This window comes from Cherax quadricarinatus, chromosome 55, assembly GCF_038502225.1.
Source record: "Cherax quadricarinatus isolate ZL_2023a chromosome 55, ASM3850222v1, whole genome shotgun sequence".
Classification (NCBI taxonomy): Eukaryota; Metazoa; Arthropoda; class Malacostraca; order Decapoda; family Parastacidae; genus Cherax; species Cherax quadricarinatus.
In genome coordinates, this window is record NC_091346.1 from 24,975,914 (window position 1) to 24,996,032 (window position 20,119).

Below are 20,119 nucleotides of genomic sequence, written 5' to 3' on the forward strand. Positions count from 1 at the left end.
GGTGTAGGTGGAGGTGTGTGTGCTGGCTTGCCTGTCACTTGACACACGAGACAACGTCGCACATGATCAGCTACTGTTTCCTTCATCTTTGGCCAAGTAAAATGTTTTGCCAGTTTACCGAGTGTCTTCTTGACACCCAAATGTCCTCCAATGGGACTATTGTGAGCAAAATCAATGGCTTGTTCACGAAATGTAACTAGTAACACTACGAGATGCTTGACTGTGGTGGAAACACTATCAGCTGACAACTTACATGTATTTTTCTCCATCAGTACACCGTTACTATAGTAGTAACAATTATCGAGATCCTTTGCTTCACTCTCAGTCTTTCCAGTGACTGATCAACAAACTGATCCTTGATTAAATCATCATGAGTTAGAAATTTAACATCAGGTGTGTCCTGACTAGGTTGATGACAGGGGGGAGTTGGTGTTAATGATCCGGGGCGCAGAGCATCACTAAACAACATATTCAAGCCCAAATCATTGTCATCCACTAACTCAACAGGAGACAAGGATGGTTGTTGAATCCTTGACATAGCTCTAGTAATTGCGCTGAGAGAAAAAAAAAAAAGGCTTCTCTCTACAAGCTTCAATGGCATAATTATCATCAGTGTTATTATCAATCACAAGTGGTTCTTTACATATACCAGCATGAAGGATATCGTTCCCTATCAACAAGTCTACTGACCTGATGGGAAATACACCACTGGATATACCCACTGAAATATAACCAGTATAATAGCTTGTTTGAATATAAACTTTGTGCAGAGGTACTTTTATAACAGCCCCACCATAGGCTTCTAACTTAAGGCATCTAAAATGGAGGAATATAGCAAATAATATTGTTGCAGTAATAACACCAGGAGGCAGCTCTGATGAAAACTCACACTCACACGAGCTTTTAAATCTCTGCACAAAATTCAATTTAAACCAGCAAATAATAGAGCCTACTAGACTGGAGAATACACTAGACCTCATCTTCACTAACAATGATGATCTGATGAGAAATGTCACCATATCAAAAACAATATACTCAGATCACAACATAATTGAGGTTCAGACATGTATGCGTGGAGCCCCAGACCGACATAATGAGATTAGTCACGAGGGAGCATTCACCAAATTCAACTTCAATAACAAAAACATAAAGTGGGACCAAGTAAACCAAGTCCTAACCGATATAAGCTGGGAAGATATACTAAGCAACACAGACCCCAACTTATGCCTAGAACAGATTAACTTGGTGGCACTCGATGTATGCACAAGGCTTATTCCTCTAAGAAAAAGGAGGAGTAATGTAAAATAGAAAGAGACAGGTGCTCCCTTTACAGGCGACTGAAAAGAATAACAGAGCGGCTAAAAGAGGTCAATATATCTGAAATGCGTAGGGAGACACTGGTCAGAGAAATAGCAAGCATCGAACTTAAGCTAAAGGAATCTTATAGGCGTCAGGAATCGCGGGAAGAACTAAAAGCCGTAAATGAAATCGAAAGAAACCCAAAGTATTTCTTCTCCTATGCCAAATCAAAGTCAAGAACAACGTTCAGTATTGGGCCCCTACTTAACCCTTTGACTGTTTCAGGCCCCTCTCTGAAACTCATTCTATGTCGCTCAATTTTTGAAAAAAAAAAAAATTATTTTTTCTTATGAAATGATAGAGAATCTTTTCCCGATGGTAATGACACCAAAAGTTCGAAATTTGGTCGAAAACTCGTGGAATTATGCTCCCGCAAAGTTAGCGGTTTCTGCGACATATGCATATCGGCGATTTCGCCGACTTTGAGCCCTATTTTCAGCCAATTCCATTGTTCCAGTTGACCAAACTCATAGCTATTTCTTTAGAACTCCATTTTATCTATCAGATGAGTAAAAGAAACCTCCCATTTACTAATTTGGACTACCCAATATGGTGGTCAGAAATTGGCAATTTGGCCAATTTCACGCAAACTAAAAAAGATGCCAATTTCAAAATAGGGTCCAGAATAAACAAGATAGACATTCGTGGCACTAAAATAACATATGCTCTGTTCATTAGTCACATTTCTAGGCCCCTCTTATATTATTATTGCTTTCTATTTTGATTTTTTATTCATACAAAAAAATACAAAATTTATTGTTATGCAGACGACTGCATTATTGTAAAAATGGTATAAATAATATCAGTGCACTAGTGAAAGAATATTAGACTCCCCAGTTGACGTGTATTGGACATGTGGTGTGATTTATTTACTCTTGAACATTGGTAAAAATCGAACATTTCCGCTACTTTGAGCTCAGTTTCAAGGTCGTTTTCATCGTAAAAGTAATGAAAATCATCTCTATTTCTGTAATATGCTTTCCATTTTATCACCTAAGACCATGAAAACGCGAATACAACGATAAATACTATACGAAAATACACCTCAAAGTCGGCGTTTTATTCCAAAAAAACGATCAGTTTTTTTTTTCTCATTACGCAATGTGTGCTGCAGGATTTTTTTTATGTGGTGCACACTGACCACACAGACCCATTCTCTCACATGTAGGCCTACCAGCTTTCTCCCGCTTGATTTGAAGCCGCTAGAATTATTGAGTATATATACGTCAGAAACATTGGCTCGTAAGACGTATTTATATGTCGAAAACAGTCAAAGGGTTAAACAAGATGGGTCCTACACAGATGACAGCAAGGAAATGAGTGAGCTACTCAAGTCCCAATATGACTCAGTTTTTAGCAAGCCGCTAACCAGACTGAGAGTCGAAGATCAAAATAAATTTTTATGAGAGAGCCACAGAATTTGGTTAACACAAGCCTATCCAATGTTATCCTGATGCCAAATGACTTCGAACAGGTGATAAATGACATGCCCATGCACTCTGCCCCAGGGCCAGACTCATGGAACTCCGTGTTCATCAAGAACTGCAAGGAGCCCCTATCACGAGCCTTTTCCATCCTATGGAGAGGGAGTATGGACACGGGGGTTGTCCCACAGTTACTAAAAACAACAGACATAGCCCCACTCCACAAAGGGGGCAGTAAAGCAACAGCAAAGAACTACAGACCGATAGCACTAACATCTCATATCATAAAAATCTTTGAAAGGGTCCTAAGAAGCAAGATCACCACCCATCTAAAAACCCATCAGTTACACAACCCAGGGCAACATGGGTTTAGAACAGGTCGCTCCTGTCTGTCTCAACTATTGGATCACTACGACAAGGTCCTAAATGCACTAGAAGCTCTGAAAGCGGTGAAAAGCTCTGTTCCACAAGGCACAGTACTCGCTCCCATCTTGTTCCTCATCCTCATATCCGACATAGACAAGGATGTCAGAAACAGCACCGTGTCTTCCTTTGCAGATGACACCCGAATCTGCATGACAGTGTCTTCCATTGCAGACACTGCAAGGCTCCAGGCGGACATCAACCAAATCTTTCAGTGGGCTGCAGAAAACAATATGAAGTTCAACGATGAGAAATTTCAATTACTCAGATATGGTAAACACGAGGAAATTAAATCTTCATCAGAGTACAAAAATTCTGGCCACAAAATAGAGAGAAACACCAACGTCAAAGACCTGGGAGTGATCATGTCGGAGGATCTCACCTTCAAGGACCATAACATTGTATCAATCGCATCTGCTAGAAAAATGACAGGATGGATAATGAGAACCTTCAAAACTAGGGAGGCCAAGCCCATGATGACACTCTTCAGGTCACTTGTTCTATCTAGGCTGGAATATTGCTGCACACTAACAGCACCTTTCAAGGCAGGTGAAATTGCTGACCTAGAAAACGTACAGAGAACCTTCACGGCACGCATAACGAAGATAAAACACCTCAATTACTGGGAGCGCTTGAGGTTCCTAAACCTGTATTCCCTGGAACGCAGGCGGGAGAGATACATGATTATATACACCTGGAAAATCCTAGAGGGACTAGTACCGAACTTGCACACGAAAATCACTCACTACGAAAGCAAAAGACTTAGCAGACGATGCAACATCCCCCCAATGAAAAGCAGGGGTGTCACTAGCACGTTAAGAGACCATACAATAAGTGTCAGGGGCCCGAGACTGTTCAACTGCCTCCCAGCATACATAAGGGGGGATTACCAACAGACCCCTGCAGTCTTCAAGCTGGCACTGGACAAGCACCTAAAGTCGGTTCCTGACCAGCCGGGCTGTGGCTCGTACGTTGGTTTGTGTGCAGCCAGCAGTAACAGCCTGGTTGATCAGGCTCTGATCCACCAGGAGGCCTGGTCACAGACCGGGCCGTGGGGGTGTTGACCCCCGGAACTCTCTCCAGGTAAACTCCAGGTAATAGGTATCATCAGTTATGGGCAGTACATCTCTTAATAACGTGAGATAACTGCCAGTGTCTCTGAAAATAATTATCTCAGTTAGATGTGATTCGTCAAATCCTACTTTACCTCTCGAAAAGTAAGGACTCATTGCTGAACGAATCTTTTCGTCAGATGCACTTTCTGACACTAGTCATCTATCCTGAGTAACATTATCTAAAACAGTAGGATCAGAGGTATTACTAAGATTTTGGTGCCTTTGTTGCTCGGAAGAAGATACGACTTGTGTGGGGGCGCCAGCCGTACGACTGCTTCTCATATCTCTTTCTAACTTATAGCAATACTCTCTAGCATGTCCTTTTCTGTTACAATAGGTACATTTAACTTTCTTCTTCTCGATATCACATTTCTGTCTAACCACAGAGACAAATTCAGGATTGTGAGTTTTCCTGGTAAAGGTACGAGAGGTTACAGTAGCAGGTACATCAGGCCGGCAATGAGCAGCTGATTTAGGTTGCCAACTTCTAGGACAATTTTTAGTTACCTTGTTTTTCTGTTTTTTAGTATGTACAAGTTTGTGAGAAATCTTGTAATTGTCTGCTAATGCTGCAGTTTCCAGAATATCCGAGGTAGTATGATAGATCAGATATTCTTGTATGTCAGCAGACATACAGTTGTTAAATTCTTCATGTAGTAACAACTGAACAAGGCTGTCGTAGTTGTTACATTTGGCAGACCTACACCACCTCTCAAATGCAACTTTTTTCTCACGAGCAAACTCTACACAAGTTTGATCTTGTCGTCGTTGTAACGTACGAAATGTGCTTTGATAACTTACAGGTAACAAGTTATACGTCTCTAGAATAGTTTGCTTGACAGCGTCATAACTAATGTACTTGGCAAATGGTAAAGTAGCAGTACAAGTTTGAGCTCTTCCTGTCAAAGCTGTGTACAACAAGGTAGCCCAGTGCTTACGTGGCCAGTTCATAGCACGTGCCTGGTTCTCAAACACATCAAAATAGGTGTCTAAGTCACTCTCAAAAAACTTAGGAACCATAGAGGCAGCTTTCTGCACATTAAATGTGTCTTGTGATCTATCAGTCTGTTGTCTTCCAAGACGAACATTTTCTCTCTGGAAATCTTCGTTCAATTTCCTCTGTGCCTCTATTTGTGCAGTCTGCAACATAATGAGGTGTTCCAACCTCTCAAACTGTTCCTGAGAGATAGGACCAGTGGGTAATGGAGGAGTAAGGAATCTAACGTGGTCTGGACGGTCATTAGGTCGGACACTTCGTCCAGCCGTCTCTAGAGAGTCTAGATCTGGTCTAGGATAAGTAGATACAGGTGTAGCATACACTGTACTAGTATGAGGCTGAATCATCCTACCAGCTACACTCTCTATTGTGTCAGTGAGGCGGGAAGGTGTGAGCGGAGGTTCACTAGGCTCAGACACTTCTGCCATAGTTGCTCTTTCTTCTAAGTAATCAAATAGAGTCATACTTCCTAATTGTGACACTAGGCTTTCTGAATCTAAATCATAATCAGACATCTCTGTATGAGCAGGAAACAATATATCTTTAATTAACGCTCTGACAGTTTCTGCGGTGTAATTCCTGTTATACGTCACACCGAGATATTTGGCTACTCGCCAACACATCTGAAGTTTTAATGTACTTAACTCAGACAAAGTCAGAGTATCAATTAACTGTTTCACTTTGGCATACATCACGAAAATAAGTGTACTACGAGAGAGTGATTATGGGAAACTATAATCATAATAGGAATTTTAATGTTGGTCGTCTTAGAATTAGAACTCATAATCGGTATTTCCATCTCTTTGGATCAAGAGACTCAGTCAGGTACATACATCCACCAAGTATGTTGTACAAGACTAAACTCAAAGTCTTCAGATTATGAAAGTACTCAAAGTGTTTGACCATAGAGTTACTAATATGTCAAACTGGACAATTTCTCCAACACCTTGGATCAAGAGCATCCCGGACAGGCCCCCATTTGTTACAAAAAATGCGATTCTAAAAGCTTAGAGATCTCCAGTGAATACTAGAAAGGACTGCCCTTCTAGCATCCAGCCTGTTACTGGGTTTTCGTAACAATTAGTCAGTATCCTTGTCCAATTATGCATTAGAATTCAGTATGATTCAATAGTGCTTCAGGATTACAACTGGTAGGCAACTAACTAGAGAAAATAAAATTTAATAAATTTATTATTTAAGTTGTCTAGGCGTATATCAAATTAAATTAAATTAATAATAATTGAAATAATAATAATCACTTCTCTCGAGTACAGTATTATTGTGCTGAAAGCACATATCGCATTTATAATTCTTAAGTACCGTCTGGTACATTAACATTTAGTAAGATATTACAAATATGTACAAGTAAGTGTGTATGTGTGTAAGTGCTCTAAGTAGTTCGCTATGTCTCACGACTCGACTAGACTTAAACAAGTGACTGACAAAGTCCTCAAATAAACTAACTTCTTGACCAACTGGCAATCAGAACAGTCTGCTTGAACAACAAAAAGAATGCTAAGCCCAATAGTAATATAACAAGCAAAAGTGACACAGAATCAGGAACTAGGAGATAATATAATGACACTAAGTAGGGACCATCTGCAGATCCTCCACAAAAGTCACAAAACTCCCATACTACTGAATCTAAGTTCAGCATAAGAAAATCCCCGACTGTGATAATACACAGATACCAGTACAAATTAGGTCAGAAGCTACAGCTCAGGACCTGAGTTGTTTCGAGTGTCTATGAGACACACAACCTCAGTACAACGTCGAAAATCACTAAGTCTATACAATGTTCTGTGAACAGAGTCTCACAGAACTAACAATAATGAGACAAGAGACGGTCTTCCAACAAGGGCCTATAAGGGAGATTTAGGCACTTTGTCTGGAATACGTCAAACCACCCAGTGAGTCTAGACCAGACTGAATACTTCAGGCGAGGTGAGGACACCCCCCCCTCGATCACGTGATAGCTCCGTGGACAGCTGTAGCACAAACAGAAGCCGGCAGGGAAACGAGCAAAGAGCGATAATTACAGTAGTTAGACAATCAAGACTTGAACTGAGCACATATGTTACATCCTACCTAACAAAAGGAAGCTAAGTCAAATAACAATATAAAGCAATACATTTACGATTTAGCTATTATCGCAAATATAAGCAATATAAAATTATATGAAAAGGTAATAATTATATATATACATATTAATCATTGCAACCCATTCAGGGGTTGCAACAGGGAGGACTGATTATTGTTTGGAAGGGGAATCCAGCTCTATAAGGACTTCAGGTATCAAAGCCCTCTCTGGGGTTACTTCCCTCCCTGCCTGCTACACTCCCTGTCTCCCTTCCACACTCCATTTCCCCAATACACTCCCTCCATGCTACACTCCCTGCCTCCCTGCTACACTCCCTCCCTCCATGCTACACTCCCTCCCTCCATGCTACACTCCCTCCCTCCATGCTACACTCCCTGCCTGCCTGCTACACTCCCTCCCTCCATGCTACACTCCCTCCCTCCATGCTACACTCCCCGCCTGCCTGCTACACTCCCTCCCTCCATGCTACACTTCCCGCCTGCCTGCTACACTCCCTTTCACAACATTAGCTTCCCTGATTTCTACTTTGTTTGCCAGGATGGAAGTGATTGTTGATTTGGATTTCCCATACATCCTGGCAAGTTCTAGCACTCAAACACCACTCTCATACTTTTCAACAACTTCTTTCTTAGATTCCATCGTGCTTCTCACTTTCTTTACCAAAGTGACTTTACTAGGAACTTTCTTTGGGCCCATGGTTGCTTATTTTGCAGTTGCACTCAAGCAATAACCACAAAAAACAATAGATTATTGTGAAATGTTTGGATGAATGAGCAGAAGTTTAATCACTTGCCCAGACACACAACCAGAATGATTCACAAATGCGCGAGGGGCTGGTGGGCAGGTGGGTGGACGTGTCCAATACGGCTGATAAGCAAAATAACAGCCAATAACCAGAATAAAATTTTGTTCAAAAAACCGGACGATAACCAAGTTGGCCGATGTCTGGAACGGTCGATAACCAAGGGTCCACTGTACAATATTCTGGTGTCAATTCTCACAGCTCTAAAAGGACTCTCTCCAGTGATGGAAAATTCAGATTTATTAAAGCAAAAATACACAAAATATAAGGAAGAAATGGCTGGACCAGTACACACATGAATTACAAGTATTTATAAAGAGTTCCCCATCATAACTAATTTGGAAATAAAAGCTACAGTACAACCTACCTCTGCTGAGCTGTACCCATCAAGTACAGGACCTTTCTAAAGAAAAAAATAAATTTGGTACCCTACATAGAATCCATAAGGTCTTATAAAAATACAACAGAAAAAATGTTAAAAGGTAGTGATCATCTGGTGAATTATTTATTCATCTGTGGCATATGATTATTATTACTGTATTATTATTAGTACATGTATTATTATTACTGTATTAGTATTATTACTGTATTATTATTACTATATTATTATTACTATATTATTGTAATAAAGTTGGTAGAATTACCGACAATATGTAAAGTAAAAGGACACAAGTGCAACTAATGTGACATTTATTGTGGCAACGTTTCGCTCTCCAGGAGCTAATGGTTTGATAAAGCTCCTGGAGAGCGAAACGTTGCCACAATAAATGTCACATTAGTTGCACTTGTGTCCTTTTACTTTACTATATTATTATTATTACTATATTATTATTACTGCATTATTATTATTATTATTTAGAATGTTCTTTTTTAATGTAGTAATTGATACAAAAGGAGTTATTAGCTCCTTCCACCTGGCACTTTAGTCATCTTTTATGACACACATGACTTATGGAGGAAGGATACTGCAGTTTGGAGGGGCATTTGAGCTATATATAGTGTCAGCATGCCTCTGGGAAGACAGTTAAAGAGTGAGCAACGATGAAACTGTTTCTTCTTTTTTTTGGGTCACTGTACGTCAGTGAAGATGGCTGGTGTGTTAAAATTTATTATTAGTTATTATTATTTGGCACCTCGGAAATGAAAGGTAACTAAGTTTGATCCCTGGAAAGGAAGGGTAGTTCCAATTCAATGGATCAACAGCAAGGCTTAAAGTTTGTATACCATATATTTTATACTGGTATTAATTTTAATATGTACATCATTTTTATCATTATTCCCCAAAATCAGTATAAAATATAATGTTGCATTTAAGTACTGTACTAAAAAATGGAATTACAAGGAATTTTTACTATTGTTTAGGTTGTATACATACTGCTACATGGTCAGCAGTGATGTCAGACCTCATATCAACAAACAAACAAAAAAACACACACACAAGAAGAGGAACAATAAAGCTCTTAGAGCAAAAAGAGAATATACCTAGTAATGACTAATGAAGAGGCAGGGCCAGGAGCTACAACTCGACTCCTGCAACCACAAACAGGTGAATACACACACACACACACTCACAAATATCTTTTAATAACTATGTATGTTTATCATGTCCTGTGGCCTGGCAGGCAATGCTCTTGCCTCACACACCAAGTGCCCATGATTCAGTCCTCTTCTGGGTAGAAACATTGGGTGTTTCCTTACACCTGCTGTCCCGTTCACCTAGAAAGTAAGTAGGTACCTGGGAATTAGCCAACTGGTGTGGGTCACATTCTGGGGACAAGACTGAAGGACCCCCAATGAAAATAGGACAGTCCTTGATGATGCACCAACTTTCTTGGGTTATTCTGGGTGGTTAACCCTCTGTGTTAAAAATCTTAACAAAATCTTATCTCTTTTCCTCCAATCGGTGAATGAGGACATTCATTTCATTGTAAGTCATAGTACAGTGGAACCTCTGCTTACGAGTTTAATCCGTTCCGTGACCTTGCTCGCATCTGGATTTGCTCGTTTGCAGAGTCAATTTTCCTCATTTAAATTAACTGAAATGCAATTAATCCATTCCTGGCTCTCAGGAGGCACGACAAGATACTTCAATATTTCGCTAATATCATCTATACGGCTTATTTATCTATCACAGTTCATCTAATATGACATAATAAACAATATAGAAACCTGATATATACTCTAGAATGAATGAAAAATGTCAATATGTGACAAGTGGAGGCGGCCACAACCAATTCCGCATTGTTGTGATAATCACTGCCATCTAGTGAGGTCCTTTTGAAGCTGTCTATTATTATTATAATTATTATATAATACATTATTATAAGTATTATTATTATTATTATACATATTATTATTATTATTATATTTTATTATACTATTATTATATGTATTGTTATTATTATTACAATATAAATAATTTGTAATTTTTATTCATGCAAAAAATAGAAGATTTACTGTTATACACACTACTGCATTATTGTAATAATTGTATAAATAATGTCAACCCATTCATGACTGCATATTGGAATTGACAGTTTAGTTTAATATGTTTATTATGCACCCCATACCCATCCTGTGGGCGGTAGTCAAAAGATTACAGAGGTACATAATTGGTCCAGGGACTGGACCCCAAAGTTATGATAGCTGAACTAGTCACAAAGGTAATGAACTCCAGGTAGATCTGGTCACTAATCATGGCAAGTTACAGAGGTAATGAATCAGCTTCACTCCTATACATGGTTACAGTCATGAACAAATTACAAAGTAATGAACCACTGATCACAGTGATGTCATCTGTTTACTCTTGAACATCGCCAAAGAATCGAGCATTTCTGCTAATTTGAGCTCAATTTCAAGGTATGTACTTTTTGTCATGAAACCAATCAAAATCATATCTATTTCTGTAATAGATCTTCCATTCTATCAAATGAGACAAAAAAAAAAAACGAGAATACAACCATAAAAAACATACAAAAATACTGCTGAGGGGAGGCTAATGGCTGAGAAGTGAACTCAGTTATTTATGGTCTGATTTCTTTCATTTTTGATGTACGTACGTTAAGAATCATCTTTCCATCATACAGTGCCCAAGTTTCAATGAAATAGTCCAACAAACAACTGAGATCCAATTCCTTAGATCAAGAGCAAGAGCCTCTCACCAGCATCAAGGAAACTCCCTTGAAGCCCACTTGCATCTGGAAATTTCGCTCACGTCTGGAAGCAAAAAATTGACCAAGTGATTGCTCGTATGTATCTGGAAAATCTCGCATGTGGATGCACCTGTAAGTAGACGTTCCACTGTATTCTTATATATGGGAGTCATGTTGTAGCTTTTTCAACCATGTCTGTCTTGCCCTCAACCTTCAGGGAGTTGAACTCCAGCTCCAGGCCATTCTATTCATTCAGCACTATTTTAGATGGTTCATCACCTCCAAGCTTGCTATTTTCTAGTTAAACAAAAAATATACATTACTACAAAAAGATTTTAATTACATGTACAGGGTATTATTATAGTCATGGAAGGCTCTTAACCTTTAACTTTTATTCAGTGCTGCATGGTTCATTATTTTAATGGAACGTGCTAAACCTATAAGGGTCAGTTAGCACTGCACCACAGACTATAAAAGATGGCAAGGGAGGATGAGGCAGAGGTTCAGGAAGGATAAGTGACAGGATGGAAGTCGCAGTTATTGTAGCTAATTAGTGTCAGTTACAAAACTGGAGTGAGTCTGCCCTTTAAGTGGGGTCCCTTGATGGTGCCAAAGGGCTCTTAATCCAAGGAATTGGAGCTGCCTTACCTTGATTGCCTCACATACATCCAGGAGTTGTATGACACCTAAAGGTTTAGAGGTAAGTCTAAATCACCAGCAAATATGGGACTATCAAAAAGAAGGTTGGGCAAATTAAGCATGGTAGGCATCAAACAAAATGTAGTACAGTATCTGAAATAAGGTTGGCATACTCTGATAAAAGGGTAACAACCTGTCAAGTGATTAAATAAGCTTATTTAGGTATAGGTATGCATCAATACAGCTACACAAATTATCATACATATTAACATATGTGTAAATTAACTAGGATAACTCAAAAAAGTCAAAGTGACTTATTTCTAGCTGGCCCAGTGGCTCACGCGATGGTCTGGAGTTTTGGGACACTGACCGCGGGTTCAAACCCCACCCATGGTATGACGCCTTGACAATTCCTGGTGTTCTTTCACACGATGACTGTATGCATCTGGTGTCCAATGTGTATGTGTGAGTACCATTTCCCACAACTGGCAGTCATGGATGGACAGCAAAAATTAACTGCAGGTTGACCAGGCCACAGTGACCTGTGGTTTACATATAAGATAATTATAAAATAAAGTATTTATTACAAAGAAGGCCACTAGTATGCCTAGGTATGCTTAGGCATTTTGGGCAGACTAATACTATTTCTTACTCTATATTGACACAGGTTATGAATCAAACTAGTATAAAAGTGAGGTAGCTAAATTTACAAAAGTGAGGTAGTTCAACACATTTAAAAAATTAACAATTAGTTTATCAATTAATGGGAATGATACAGTTTCTATTAAGAGGAAGGTGGGGGTAGTGGTCAGTAGTGCTGTCTGTGATTATCCCTGATTTAGGTGGGGCTAGTATATTGGTCCATACATGGTCAATTATGGTTGTAATTGTCTCTGTCAGCCTGGTTAGTTTGGTTACTGATGGTATAAGAAGTGTACTGTTCATATTGTTGATGAAATCTGTTACTGGTTGGTCATCTGTTAGACCAAGGTTGATGTTGAAATCTCCGGAGAGGAGTAGGTTGTGCTTGTTCAATTGGCTGTTTATTATTAGTGTCTTCAATTTATCACTAAAATTTGGGATGTTTGTATGTGGCATCCGGTAAATGGCACCGATTGTGAAAGGAGTCTTAAAGTTTTTTGCAGTAAAATTTGCAAAAATATATTCTCCATGTTCATCAGTAAAGCAAATGGTGTTATAACAAGATAGTTCATTAGAGTAATATATTGCAATACCTCCCCCAGCTTGGTATGATCTGCAGTTGTGGATTGCTGTGTATCCCAGTAATGAGTAATTTTAAGCCTGCCCATAATGCTCTGCATACAAGGGGCTTTGGCATGTTGCACTTTAAAAATTGTATTCCTTGTACTTCTCTGTATCATGTTCAAATTAATAAATAAATAAATGAGTAGATATCAACTGTGTCCCGCTTAAGCCAGGTTTCAGTGAGAATAACACAGAAGGTTGTTTTTAAGGAATCTAATGACCACATGAACTATATATTATTACCTTACTAATCTTAAGTTAATCTTTAAGTTTGCCCGAAATGCTTTGCATACAGAGGGGCTTTTGGCATGTACACCCAACTATTATATTCCTCTGTACAACCATGTAATTTGTCAAAATAAACATCTTAATACACAAGTACATACACACCTCAGTGTGCTGCGCCACCTAATGCATTTATTTTCCTTATATCTCCCCAAATAACAATTTACACAAGAAGTGTTTACTTAGTCCATGATGTACGTATGTTGTATGTATTTAAAAGTGTAAAATAACGACCTAATTCCACCGAAGTAGTTGTTGTTGGGTTTATCAGGGCCACTGACAGCATAAGCTGTATCGACTCACGAAATCGTAATAACACGATTGCAAACAAACCATACCACGGGTGGGGCTAGAACCCGCGATCAGAGAGTTTTGAGACTCTCTGATCGCGGGTTCTATTCCCACCCGTGGTATGTTTTTTTTTAAGCTGTTTCGAACCCGACTTCTCGAAGGCTGAGCGATGAGAGAAAACGAACAAAACTTCCTTTGGAAATAGATAGAAACTTGAAGTTTTCAATTAGATCTGGTGGACCACCTTGCCAAGCCCCAGCACAGAGGGACGCCCACACCCCACCTAAGTTCAATGACCGGCTTCCCATTAAAGACCGATAAAGAATTTTCCGCAGAGCGGAAAAAATAGAGTTGGTTAAAGTAAGCCGAGGAACAGGTGCCCCTCCTGTCGAGTGCCCGGCGGGCAAAATAGACGAGAACAAGCGTCCCAGAGAGAACGGGGGTAATTTGCCACTGATACTCAAGCGAGAGAGAGACGTCCACACCCGAAGAAGGCTGGCGCAGAACGTGGTTAACCTTTTCGAGTTTGGGTACTCAAGTAGGTGTTGGGGTTAGTAAGGACCACCAAAGCGAAGCCTTAGTAACCCCTTCCTCCCGGGGGCCGGGAAAAATGTTTAAGCAAATATAACAGTAATAATAATAATAACAATAATATCTTTATTTCTGTAAGTACATGTACAAGGTACTTTTAGTTTAGTTTAATATGTTTATTATGCACCCCATACCCATTATGTGGGCGGCAGTCAAAAATTACAGAGGTACAAATTGGGCCCACGGACTGGGCCCCAAAGTATATAGGCCTAGATGACATCAATGACATACTACTACATAGAAAGCCCTTTGTTATGCGGAGCATTTCGGGTAAATTAGGTCAATTTTGTCCCAGAATGCGACCCACACCAGTCGACTAACACCCAGGTACCCATTTTACTGATGGGTGAACATGGACAACAGGTGTAAGGAAATACGCCCAATGTTTTCACCCTTGTAATAAAGTTGGTAGAATTACCGACAATATGTAAAGTAAAAGGATACATGTACAACTAATGTGACATTTTATAACGTTTCGCTCTCCAGGAGCTTTGTCAAGCCGTTACGAACAGTACATTGACACAGAGGGTATATATAGGCTCAGAGTGAGGTGTAATACTAGCGGTAGTAGTAGTAGTAGTAGTAATACAATATGTTAGAACAATTAACTTGCACATGAGTAAAGGATATAAAAGCTATTACTTGGGAAACAAAAATTGGTTAGACAAATATTTCTATTGGAGGCTGGATAGAGAAGGCCTGTTTCAATGTTCTTTCTCTGTAATGTGCTTGTGTAGTATTAACAGGAGAGACTATGTGCCACCACATAGTCTCTCCTGTTAATACTACATATACCCTATATACCCTCTGTGTCCATGTACTGTTTGTAACGACTTGACAAAGCTCCTGGAGAGCGAAACGTTATAAAATGTCACATTAGTTGCACTTGTGTCGTTTTCACCCTTGTCGGAAATCGAACCCAGACCCTCAGCAGCAAGCAAGTTTATTTAGATACAGGTAGACATCAATACGTTATCATACATAGTAACGTATAAATTACTTATTTACATTGGGGTCCTTGCCCAAATATGGGTGAGAATTAGAAATTAAACACTTTCCTTCTTAGAGAAAAATGGGTACATGAAGCTTCCAAGTTAGATCAGGTGGACACCCAGGCCTAAACCCCGGCAGAGCCTGGCATCTCACTCTATATGAGTAGCCAGCCTCAGCATTAACCAGTTCAGGAACAGAACTAAAAGGTTCCTGAAGAATGAAGCTACAGAAAGGGCTTCATGTATCTCACATTACTGCTATGCACCTTACATCACTATTGTGAAACTCACATCACTACCATGCATGTTACATCACTACCATGTATATCACATCACTACCTGACCAGCCGGGCTGTGGCTCGTATGTTGGATTGCGTGCAACCAACAGTAACAGCCTGGTTTATCAGGCTCTGATCCACCAGGAGGCCTGGTCACAGACCGGGCCGCGGGGGTGTTGACCCCCGGAACTCTCTCCAGGTAAACTACTATGTACCACACATTACTACTATGCACCTCACATCACTACAATACACCTCACATCACTACTATGTACGTGGCCCGGTGGCCTGGTGGCTAAAGCTCCCGCTTCACACACGGAGGGCCCGGGTTCGATTCCCGGCGGGTGGAAACATTTCGACACGTTTCCTTACACCTATTGTCCTGTTCACCTAGCAGCAAATAGGTACCTGGGTGTTAGTCGACTGGTGTGGGTCGCATTCTGGAGGACAAGATTAAGGACCCCAATGGAAATAAGTTAGACAGTCCTCGATGACGCACTGACTTTCTTGGGTTATCCTGGGTGGCTAACTCTCCGGGGTTAAAAATCCGAACGAAATCTTATCTTACTTAATATCACTACTATGTACTTGATATCACTACTATGCACTTGACATCACTACTATGCACTTGACATCACTACTATGCACCTGACACCACTACTATGCACTTGACATCACTACTATGCACTTGACATCACTACTATGCACTTGACATCACTACTATGCACTTGACATCACTACTATGCACTTGACACCACTACTACATTACTAATAGGTATCAGTACGTCACCATTAAAGACACAGCATCAGCAACACAGCCACTTGATACTGGAGTTCCGCAGGGAAGTGTCCTTGGTCCCCTGCTCTTCCTCATATACATCAATGACCTTCCAATCGTATCCCAACACCTGAAACCCATTCTCTTTGCTGATGACACGACTTATGTCATCTCTCACCCTAATCTTGCCACCCTCAACACCATTGTGAATGAGGAGCTGATTAAAATATCGACTTGGATGACAGCCAATAAACTTACGCTTAACACTGACAAAACCTACTATATTATGTTTGGTAGCAGAGCAGGAGATGCACAAATTAACATTAAGATTGACAACACTCTAATTACCAGAAATAATGGGGGAAAATTCCTAGGCTTATACCTTGACAACAACCTGAATTTCAGCACCCATATCCAGCATATAGCCAAAAAAGTATCCAAAACGGTTGGGATCCTCTCCAAGATACGATACTACGTGCCGCAAAATGCCCTTCTCACACTATACCACTCACTTATTTATCCATACCTCACCTATGCTATTTGTGCTTGGGGATCAACTGCAGCAACACACCCAAAGCCAATAATAACCCAACAAAAAGCTGCAGTAAGAATAATCACTAAATCCCATCCCTGGCAACACCCCCCCCCCACTCTTCATAGATCTAAACTTACTCCCAGTTCAGTACATCCACACTTACTACTGTGCAATCTATATCTACAGGGCCTTAAACTCTAATATCAACCTTGACCTAAAACACTTTCTTGATAGTTGTGACAGAACCCACAGGCATAACACCAGACACAAACATCTCTACGACATTCCCCGTGTCCGACTAAACCTTTACAAAAATTCAATGTATGTCAAAGGCCCTAAAATCTGGAATACCCTACCTGAGAACTCTAGAACTGCAGACACATTCATCACCTTCAAAACTACCATTAGAAAACATCTTATCTCCCTGATACACCCCGTCAACTAACTACACGAATACCACCTGGTGGTTCACACTTACACTCACTCACTCATTTGACCATAAACAGAAATATTAATCTCAGTCTTAAAATAATGAATCCTGTGATACTTCAATACTGAAACTATGTACTGTGCCAAAACAAAAGCATTCACATTGCTAAACTCACAAACTAGTATTTAGTCACTTAGCCATAATACCAACTTACCTCATAATTTGTAATATTTTACAGTTAAGAATAAAACTAAGTATGCCCGAAATGCCTAGCCATGCTAAGCATTCTAGTGGTACACTCTGTAATCACAATTTTACTACATGTAAACCAAACAATAACCAAATTTCTGTAAACTCAGCATTGTAATCCTTATAGAGAATAAACTTTGAATTTGAATTGAATTTGAACTATGCACTTGATATAACTACTATGCACTTGACATCACTGATGTGCGCTTGATATCATTACTAGCACTTGACATCACTACTATGCACTTGACACCACCACTATGCACTTGGTATCACTACTATGCACTTGACATCACTACTATGCACTTGACATCACTACTTTGCACTTGACATCACTACTATGCACTTGACATTCCTACTAGGCACTTGACATCACTACTATGCATTTGACATCCCTACTATGCACTTAACATCACTACTATACACTTGACATCACTACTATGCACCTCACTACCCTACAACACAGCCACACAATACCTGCAATAAAACCACACTATAAATACAATACTATCAAGTTACATCTGCAGCACAACCACCTTACATATGCAACACAAACACACGCCTGCAAAACAACCACACTACACCTGCAATACAACCACTCAACATATGCAGCATAAACACACACATGCAACACAACACTACATATGCAACATAACCACACACCAATGACATGCCCATGCACTCTGCCCCAGGGCCAGACTCATGGAACTCTGTGTTCATCAAGAACTGCAAGAAGCCCCTATCACGAGCCTTTTCCATCCTATGGAGAGGGAGCATGGACACGGGGGTCGTCCCACAGTTACTAAAAACAACAGACATAGCCCCACACCACAAAGGGGGCAGTAAAGCAACAGCAAAGAACTACAGACCAATAGCACTAACATCCCATATAAAAATCTTTGAAAGGGTCCTAAGAAGCAAGATCACCACCCATCTAGAAACCCATCAGTTACACAACCCAGGGCAACATGAGTTTAGAACAGGTCGCTCCTGTCTGTCTCAACTATTGGATCACTACGACAAGGTCCTAAATGCACTAGAAGACAAAAAGAATGCAGATGTAATATATACAGACTTTGCAAAAGCCTTCGACAAGTGTGACCATGGCGTAATAGCGCACAAAATGCGTGCTAAAGGAATAACAGGAAAAGTCGGTCGATGGATCTATAATTTCCTCACTAACAGAACAGAGAGTAGTCGTCAACAGAGTAAAGTCCGAGGCAGCTACGGTGAAAAGCTCTGTTCCACAAGGCACAGTACTCGCTCCCATCTTGTTCCTCATCCTCATATCCGACATAGACAAGAATGTCAGCCTCAGCACCGTGTCTTCCTTTGCAGATGACACCCGAATCTGCATGACAGTGTCTTCCATTGCAGACACTGCAAGGCTCCAGGCGGACATCAACCAAATCTTTCAGTGGGCTGCAGAAAACAATATGAAGTTCAACGATGAGAAATTTCAGTTACTCAGATATGGTAAACACGAGGAAATTGAATCTTCATCAGAGTACAAAACAAATTCTGGCCACAAAATAGAGCGAAACACCAATGTCAAAGACCTGGGAGTGATCATATCGGAGGATCTCACCTTCAAGGACCATAACATTGTATCAATCGCATCTGCTAGAAAAATGACAGGATGGATAATGAGAACCTTCAAAACTAGGGAGGCCAAGCCCATGATGACACTCTTCAGGTCACTTGTTCTATCTAGGCTGGAATATTGCTGCACACTAACAGCACCTTTCAAGGCAGGTGAAATTGCTGACCTAGAAAATGTACAGAGAACCTTCACGGCGCGCATAACAGAGATAAAACACCTCAATTACTGGGAGCGCTTGAGGTTCCTAAACCTGTATTCCCTGGAACGCAGGCGGGAGAGATACATGATTATATACACCTGGAAAATCCTAGAGGGACTAGTACCGAACTTGCACACGAAAATCACTCACTACGAAAGCAAAAGACTTGGCAGACGATGCAACATCCCCCCAATGAAAAGCAGGGGTGCCACTAGCACGTTAAGAGACCATACAATAAGTGTCAGGGGCCCGAGACTGTTCAACTGCCTCCCAGCATACATAAGGGGGATTACCAACAGACCCCTGGCAGTCTTCAAGCTGGCACTGGACAAACACCTAAAGTCGGTTCCTGACCAGCCGGGCTGTGGCTCGTACGTTGGTTTGCGTGCAGCCAGCAGCAACAGCCTGGTTGATCAGGCTCTGATCCACCAGGAGGCCTGGTCACAGACCGGGCCGCGGGGGCGTTGACCCCCGGAACTCTCTCCAGGTAAACACATGCAACACAACAACACTACATATACAACATAACCAGTGAGTGGAGTCTCGACCCCTATAACTACATATAGGTGAGTCTCGACCCCTATAACTACATATAGGTGAGTCTCGACCC

The 20,119-nt window shown here is 40.5% G+C and overlaps 1 protein-coding gene across 10 annotated transcripts in view; it reads right to left on the bottom strand.

Annotated features, from left to right (window-relative positions):
* The window catches only part of LOC128698969 (GPALPP motifs-containing protein 1), a 42,461-nt gene extending 28,284 nt beyond the window's left edge, over window positions 1-14,177 (bottom strand). The window contains exons 1-2 of one of the 10 annotated variants that reach the window (XM_053791436.1): window positions 13,798-13,909; window positions 11,504-11,670 (exon numbers count right to left, since the gene is read on the bottom strand). In XM_053791436.1, the coding sequence (XP_053647411.1) occupies window positions 11,504-11,546 (43 nt within the window). In that variant the 5' untranslated portion in view covers window positions 11,547-11,670; window positions 13,798-13,909. Of the gene's footprint in view, window positions 1-9,793; window positions 9,938-11,382; window positions 11,671-12,382; window positions 12,555-13,668; window positions 13,947-14,098 lie in introns of those variants that run through there. The other 9 variants (XM_053791437.2, XM_053791445.2, XM_053791438.2 and 6 more) reach the window with 9 other exon arrangements.
* Between the last annotated feature and the right edge of the window lie 5,942 nt (window positions 14,178-20,119).